Source organism: Scylla paramamosain, chromosome 4, assembly GCF_035594125.1.
Source record: "Scylla paramamosain isolate STU-SP2022 chromosome 4, ASM3559412v1, whole genome shotgun sequence".
In the NCBI taxonomy this organism is placed as follows: Eukaryota; Metazoa; Arthropoda; class Malacostraca; order Decapoda; family Portunidae; genus Scylla; species Scylla paramamosain.
Genome location: NC_087154.1, coordinates 4,913,701 through 4,921,930, shown reverse-complemented (window position 1 = coordinate 4,921,930; position 8,230 = coordinate 4,913,701). Strand labels below are relative to the sequence as shown.

Here is an 8,230-nt window from a genome sequence, read left to right as displayed (position 1 = left end):
AGATTAATTCTTGGTAAATGTTAAGAAGAGTCGCGGGGCCCTATTTCCTATTTCTTTTCAGCTCCTACTTCCTACACTGTGGGGAACCTGGTGGGAAAGCAGGGTTTTAGAGTGGGGAAAGCTAATTCTTATGTTACCTATCACAATTTTAATGAATCAATAATCATAATAAAATTTTTCTGACATAATCCACACGAGTCACCCCGTCAGGAAAATAAGTCACATGTAAACAAACAGGCGGCGCTCACATGGCCACAGTCTGTTTTGCTTAGGGATTCATTGGTTCTGCTGGCTATCTATGGTGACTGCTGTTATAAGTGACTCGGATACTGCGACCTGATGATATAGTAAGAAGATAAGGAAACTTTCAGAATGGAGGGCATATACACTCAAGCCACGCAGCTCCTGACCCAACCTGAGGAGTACATAAGGTAAGATACGTTCAGGTACGCAAGACACATTCAGGTACTTAAGACACTCAGGTATGTAAGTCACACACACAGGTACGCAAGACACCCAGGTACATAAGAGACACACTCACATACTCGCTAATTTAAATTTACTGAATGAACCTTAGGTAGGTAGGTAGTGAAAAGTAAAAGAGACATGGGAGAGTCAGATAAGTCACACACAGGTACGCAAGACACCCAGGTACATAAGACACACACACTCACATACCCGCTATTTTAAGTTTAGTGAATGAAGCTTAGGTAGGTATTGAAAAGCAAACGAGACAAGGGAGAAACGCTCGTAAAGGAGTGCCTTGTCTCTGTTTTATATTAGTCATATCCTACTTAAATTTAAATATGTTCACAGACTAACTGCACACAACCTCATCTAGTAATTTATTCTGGGAATTATTTACTTACTTTTTTACTGAAGGGTAAAAGAGACAAGAGAGACTGGCTTGTAAACGGATGCATCTTATCTGTTTTATATTGGCCATACTCACATTTATATATGGGTACTTATGTAAAATTCTTTCCTGCCCTTATTATGTCCACTGACTGATTGATTGTTCACAACCTCATCCAGTAGTTTATTCTATGTGTTAATCACTCACATTAAAAATCTGTTTATTTTGGTGGTTCTGTGTTTTGTCTTGACTAACTTGTGGCAGTGTCCCCTTGTTCTTTGGGGGATGCCATTGTTTTTTTGTCAGGAGGGGCAGAAGAATATGAGAACTGGTACTTTATCTCTGAGCAATGCAGTCCTGTCATATTAATGTATTTTTTTTATATAAGAGTATACTGGCTTAGGACTACAAAAACTTACAAAAAAAAAAAAAGCCCACTGAGGTCCCAGAATTAGAGGAGTGTTTTTAATTACATGTTTTCCCACTCTAGACCAAGCAAGAAGTTAGAGGAGGCATGGATGGAGCAGACCCAAGCAGTGTACAACTTCCTGAAGGAGGAGGAGAATCGGCATGGGTTACCTGCCACCCCAGGCACCCTCCCTCGCCTTGAGACTGATGGTCTTGATGTTGAACAGGTTAGTGAACTTTTTGTACTAGCAAGTTCTATATTGGAGGTAATTCATAAGTCTTGTTTTTGTGGCATTAATGTGTTCTGTTTCTGTTTCTGTAATGTTATATTGAGTAATGTAAGTTTTTAATTGGTATTTTTTTCCTATTTATGTAAGAGGGGCTCTGCCTGAGGGGGGGAAAAATATGAAGGTGTCAATGAGAACAGACCAAAAGCATGTCCAATATCAAATGGAGAAGGGTTTCTAAACCTCTCTCTTAGGCAGAAGGAAATAAAGAAGCAGGCAGGGATTTCCAGAGTCCACCAGTAAAAGAATGAAAGTTTAAGAATACTGGTTAACTTGTACCTTAGGGAGGTGAACAGAGTAGGGATGAAAGAAGAGAAAAGTCTTGTGCAGCAAGGGCCACAGAAGGGGAGATATAAGGTAAGATATCAGTGCAGCTTCTAACACTCTCCCTTTCACAGGTCTGGCAGCTAGTGGAGCTTCAGAATAAGGCTTTGCTGGCAGCTCCTGAGGATCTTGATGGACTGGATGACACCAACTTGTGCTTCATGGTGGCCAGGCTGAGCAGTCTTGCTAAACATGACAAACTTTCTCGTGCAAATGAATTGTTGACTGAAGATGAAGGTATTGGTGGCAGTCCTCAGGAAAGTGATGACATGGATGCTGATGACATGGAAGAAGACAAAGAAGAGATGGACAATAATGAGGAAGTGTCTGATGAAGATATGAGTGGAGATGATGATGAACTGTTTGAAAAGCCAGAGGATTTCAAAATCACTGGTTTAAATGATGTGTTTGGTGATGATAGTGATGATGAGGAGGACAATTTTGATGAGTTTATAGCCAAAGAAGGAGTGGAATCTGATGACAGTGATGAAGATGAGGGAGATAAAAAAGGACAAAAAGGTAAAGCAAATGTTGCCCAGAAAAGTGAAGCAAAACAAGAAAAGAAGAAGGAAGGCAAGAAATTTGGCAAGACTGAAATTGACACCAGGTTCTTCAACCTTCGGGAGAGTGAGTGGGTGGCAGACCAGGATGCCATTGGGGAAAACTACAGTGGTGATGATGAAGATATTGACCTCATGGCGGACATGTCAGACGACAGTGAGGCAGAGGTGAGGTGTGGCAGCAGGGTGGTTCTGGTGATGGTCAGGAGTATTGCCTTTGTAATAGCACCCTCTGATATGTACTGTTATACACTGGCCTACTGGCTGATGTTATTCTTTTCTTCCTTCAATATAATTATTTTATATTATATCCTCATTTTTTCCTATATTTGGTTGGATGGTTTGTGTGTGTCTCTGATGGTCATACTTTTTATGTTTTCCATCACATATCATCTGCAGGTCTTCCTTAGTTTTTCTCCTTTCTTTTCCTTGTTTTCTAAGAATCAGAAATAATTTACATTCTTTCCTCGGATGGTGTGATCATTGTCACCAGACTTTTGGTACTACTTTTATTTATTTATTATTCATCCATTATGTCTCAGCTTTCAGTCATAATTGATATTCTATATGTGCCACAGTTACTATGTATTTATCTCACGAATGAGGTAAGAACAGAGTAAAGAGAGAGAAAGGAAAATATTGTTTAATCAGCTCCCCCAAACAAGCAGGAACTCATAAGCCCATACTATTTTATCAACATATTTTAATTTGTGTTTTCTCTACAGGATGGCATCATGTACAATGCATTCTTTGACCAAGCCCCAGAAGGCACTGACAGCACCAGCACATCAGGGAAGAAGTTGTCTGAGATGCTGGAAGACGAGGAGGAGGAGGAGGATGAAGAGGGTGATGAAGAAGATAAAGAGGATAATGAAGAAGAAGAGGATGATCAGGGAGCAGCCAAGGATTTGTTGAAGGATCACACCAATAATGAGGAAGAGAATGGTACTCAACTTCTTGGTGGCCCAAAAAAGGAGGTAATTCTAATTCTCATTCAGTTTTGTCTTTATATGATTTATTTATACTGTTAGACCTACAGTAGCCCTTGGTTATATGTATGTCTGATTTCAGATGGGTAATAGTTTCTAATGTTTATATAAGTGAAGGGAGTGACATAACAAACTGTGTAAAGCACAGTTAAATAATGCAGTTAAGAAATAAGATTGTGCTAAAGATGCTACAAGTTCATTCCTGTTGGCAGAGCAAGTCAACATTTGAGAAGGAGAGGGAGAAAGAACTGCAGTTGATGGAACAGCTGGAGGAGGAAAACCTGAGTGAGAGGCCTTGGTACCTGAAGGGAGAGGTGGTCAATGCTGACAGACCCCAGAACTCGGCCCTTGAGGAACACCTGGAGTATGATATCGCTGTCAGACAGAGTGAGTTACCATACATAAGGGTGAAGGAAGGAGATGTCTGCTGCACCAGAGGAATGGCAAATTTGCAGGGCTTCTTTTCATTCTTTTATGTGCCCTTGATTTGCCTCCTTCATGTGTAAAAGATCATCTGCAGCCTTAACCATTCTCAGTGTATTGTATGCATACCTATGTGTATTTCAGCAGATCATCTTGGAAAAGATATCTGGCAAAATACACTCAATTATTTTTCACCTCACTAGCTGTCCCCAAACTAACATTCACGTGCTGTCTCTCTAATATGTCCGTTTCTATTTTTTTCTAGTAGTTACTCCAAATGAAAAAGAGAACTATCGATATTTTTCAGTAACCAAGTAATCCAAGTTATTTTATTGCAATCTCCCTGCCAGCTTCTGTATTTCCCCTTTCAAGAGGGAGATCTCAACACTCTTCTCTAACTTTGGTTAATCCATTTTGCTCTTCTTCAGGTAGTGGCACCTCAGCAGGCCTCTTTATTTTATTTATTTATTTTTTATAATGAATTTTGTTGCCCATGGCCAGTACCTATCATACACACAAAAAAATTCATGACACCCTGCAGCTGAGAGTAACTTAAACTTGCCAGCCATTTCTCCAATTTTCCAGAGCCTACCATTACTGAGGACACAAATGAAAAGCAAATTCATATTATTCAGTAGCCAAGTGATTCAAGTCATTGTACTTTAATCTCATGACCCACAACCTGTGGCTGAAGGCAACTTTGACTTGACAGCCACTTCAACTTTCCAGAGCCCATCATTACTGAGGACACAACCAGCCATGTGGAGAAGATCATCCTGGGCAGAATCCGCATCAAGGCGTGGGATGATGTGGAGCGCAAGGTGCGACCCACCGTTGATCCCTTTGAGTTCAAGAAGAAGCTCGTCCTTGAACAAGACAAGAGCAAGAAAAGCTTGGCAGAAATCTATGAGGAGGTGAGACCTAGTCAGTGGTGAAGAGTGAATAAGTGATCTAACACTTCCTAAACTTATCAGTGTTATATGTAGGTCTTGCATTAATGTTATTGTATGTAACTTCTAGACTCCAGCTGTTGTTTTCATTTACTCCAAGACTCGTCATTTCTAATGGTCCCTGAACTACTGCTGTCATTCTTCAGGAATGGCATTCATAAATAGTAAGAGAGAGAGAGAGAGAGAGAGAGAGAGAGAGAGGAGAGAGAGAGAGAGAGAGAGAGAGAAGAGAGAGAGGAGAGAGAGAGAGAGAGAGAGAGAGGAGAGAGAGAGAGAGAGAGAGAGAGAGAGAGAGAGAGAGAGAGAGAGAAGAGAGGAGAGAGAGAGAGAGAGAGAGAGAGAGAGAGAGAGAGAGAGAGAGAGAGAGAGAGGAGAGAGAGAGAGAGAGAGAGAGAGAGGAGAGGAGAGAGAGAGAGAGAGAGAGAGAGAGAGAGAGAGAGAGAGGAGAGAGAGGAGAGAGAGAGAGAGAGAGAGAGAGAGAGAGAGAGAGAGAGAGAGAGCGAGAGAGAGGAGAGAGAGAGAGAGAGGAGAGAGTACAAACTAATGACAGGGAACAGATGCAGCCTCAGTAGGATAATCCCTAATTCCTGGTTTTTCTATGAAAAGTGGATGAGGGACCCATTCTCTACAAAATTTTTTTCACTGTTCCTTTCCTCCCCAGTCAATCCATCCTCCAAATGCTTCAAGCCCTCTCTTGTTAGTAGTCACTGTCCAATACCATCACCTTCCCTACTCCCATTCTCTTTCTCTCCACACAGGAATACCTCAAGAAGCAAAAGGAGGAGAGGGAAGCAGAGGAAGAGAGAGCCAGAGGAGCACAAGGAGATCAAGGGAGCGCATGGACAAGCTGTTCGTGAAGCTGGATGCTTTGTCCAACTACCACTACACTCCTATGCAAGTATGTGTTCACATCTCCCATTCACTGATTGCTGACCCCAGCCTTCTCTTCTATGATTTGAGGTTTTCAGAAGGACCAGGAATGGTTTTGATTAATGTAGTTAATATATTAGTGAATTAATAACGGGGGCCTTGCTGTGAAGTATGTGGCCAGTTGTGCTATGCCCAAGTGAGTGTAAAAGGGTTGTCAACAAGACTATAAGAGTGTGAATGTTGTGTGTATGAGTATGTGGTGCTTTGTCTTGACCATCCTGTGTGGGATTGCCAACCTAGTATATAAATAGATAGAATTAATGACAAGTATGGCCACATACTTCCAGTTTCTTGAGTTAAAATATATATATGATAATGTTCCTTATTGTGCTCCTTGTTTCCCTGCATTCGATATTGAACTATATTCAAGATATAATGGTAAATTGAGCTGCTGTGTTTGCCATGAGACCAAACACTAATGTAACCTCATACACTTAGCCTGGAGCTGACATCAAGATTGTGAGTAACCTGCCTGCCATCACTGTGGAGGAGACAACCCCTGCCACTGCCAGCGATGCCACCCTGCTGGCACCACAGGAGATATTAGGTAAGACTGGCATGCAGAAGTGTATACTTCAAAGTGTATACTTCAAGTTTTCCCACACACACGTTTCCCTATAAATATGCCACTCAAAAAATTTCCCCAGGAACAGTTTTTTTTCCCCTTAATATGCCAGGTTAGGTTAGTGTATTGCCTGAAGCTATAAAGACCTATGTGCATTTTTCCTACAAATATTCCACTCCCACTCTTTCCCCTTAATATGGTAAATTAGGTTAGTGATTTGCCTGAAGCAATAAAGACCATAAAACTATCTCACAGCCTGCAAATTGTTATGGTTGTGATGGCTAAGATACTGTACCATGTTCTCCCTGTCAGATTTGCAAGCAGTCTAAAGGAAATAATCAGTAATGGAAATTGATAGATTTGTTTGAAGAAAACTGACATTTTATAGATGCAATGACAGGAAGTTGTAATAATCATTGCAATGTGTGTGAACAGAACCAAAACGAGGGAAGGTGCTGGGAGACACTGAGCGCACCACCACTGACCGCAAGCGTGACCGACGGATCAAGAAGAAGCACCAGAAGAACAAAGCCAAGATGCAGGAGAAGAAACTGCAAGAAAAGGTGCGCCGGGCAGGAGCCAAGGGTGGCACTGGAAAGCTGGACCGTGGCTCAACTATGAAGGTGATAGAGAAGGCAGTCAAGAGTGGACAGGTGAAGCTGGTAAGTGGTATACCAAAGATTTCCTGTGTGGTTTTAGTTCTATGTAATGTGTACACTTGTCACTGGAATTGTCTGAGAAAGTTGATGTTTTTGAATGAAATATTTATGTAGTGGCATTAGATACACTTGCTGCTTTTTCTTCCCATAGCTGGAGGGTAACCAAGACAAGGCAGTGAAGTCATCACAGGCTTTCTTCAAGCAACTCCAAGACACTCACTCAAAAAAACAGAAGAATGAAAAGACAAAGAAGAGGAAAAAAAATCAACTTTCAGCCTCCAAACTCATGATGTAGTGACTTACAAGATGGCCTTTGGCAGAGGAAACGAGAAGAGTGTTGTACTATATATTGTTTATCAGTATCCAATAAAGGTTTTGTTGTAAGTCAGGTTTTGCAAATAGTACCACAAGTGAGTAAGATTGTGACTGCTTTCATTTACAATAGCCAGGAGAGAGGGGGAAAAGACAAATAGGAAATGTACTCAGAGAGAGAGAGAGAGAGAGAGAGAGAGAGAGAGAGAGAGAGAGTAGGTAAATAAAACAAAAGGAAAAGATTTAAAATGAGAAGGGATCTGCATTGTTGTTTCTAGGAGCTGATTAGAGGAGAGGTTGAGAAGGGAATATTAGAGAAACGACAAAATGATAACAGACCACGAGAGACAGTATTACTGGGGAAAAAAAAAAAAAAAAAACACTGGTGAAAACGATTATTATTCGACCGTAGAGTTTATATTCAAAACATCACTCGCTCCAGGCTCACACGAGCGATTTCTCCACGTGTTCCCGGCAACTTCAGTTCCAGTAAGAGCTTGGGCACCTTTTCCGCAACAAGTTCTGTGTTCCCGTGCCACCACCAGGATAAACATTTTAAACACTAAATTATAACCATGGAAATACTGAAGTATTTGTTTTAACTATAGACTAGCCTCTGGAAGTATGTGCCTATGCTGGGGTGTAGTAGGATGGCCGGGGGCCGACGGGGCTAAAGTGTGAATGATGTGTGAGAGACTGTGGTGTGCTTTGTTTGGACCACCTTTTGCAGGACTGCCGGCCTGATATATGTATACGTAGATGGGCAGAACGACTTGCCTCTAACTTCAACCTAGCTCTGAAATTATACGGAAAACGTGAAATGGTTCTCAAACTCTTGGGCATCTTAATTTCGACTACTTTTTAACAGGATTGAATAGGACATGTACATTTCAATAAGGTTCGCACGGATGTCCACGATTCTAATAACAGTTTAACAGGAATTCGACATCATCATTGGGATAAGCAC

The 8,230-nt window shown here is 41.3% G+C and overlaps 1 protein-coding gene across 1 annotated transcript; it reads left to right on the top strand.

Moving 5' to 3' along the window:
• The first annotated feature begins 214 nt into the window (after positions 1-214).
• On the top strand, positions 215-7,335 carry LOC135099103 (U3 small nucleolar ribonucleoprotein protein MPP10-like). The gene is given in 11 exon segments (XM_064001541.1): positions 215-431; positions 1,347-1,491; positions 1,950-2,603; positions 3,161-3,412; positions 3,637-3,811; positions 4,577-4,761; positions 5,556-5,598; positions 5,601-5,695; positions 6,166-6,274; positions 6,728-6,954; positions 7,103-7,335. Coding segments are annotated over 11 exon segments (2,088 nt in total). The 5' UTR covers positions 215-372; the 3' UTR covers positions 7,247-7,335.
• Positions 7,336-8,230: the final 895 nt, after the last annotated feature.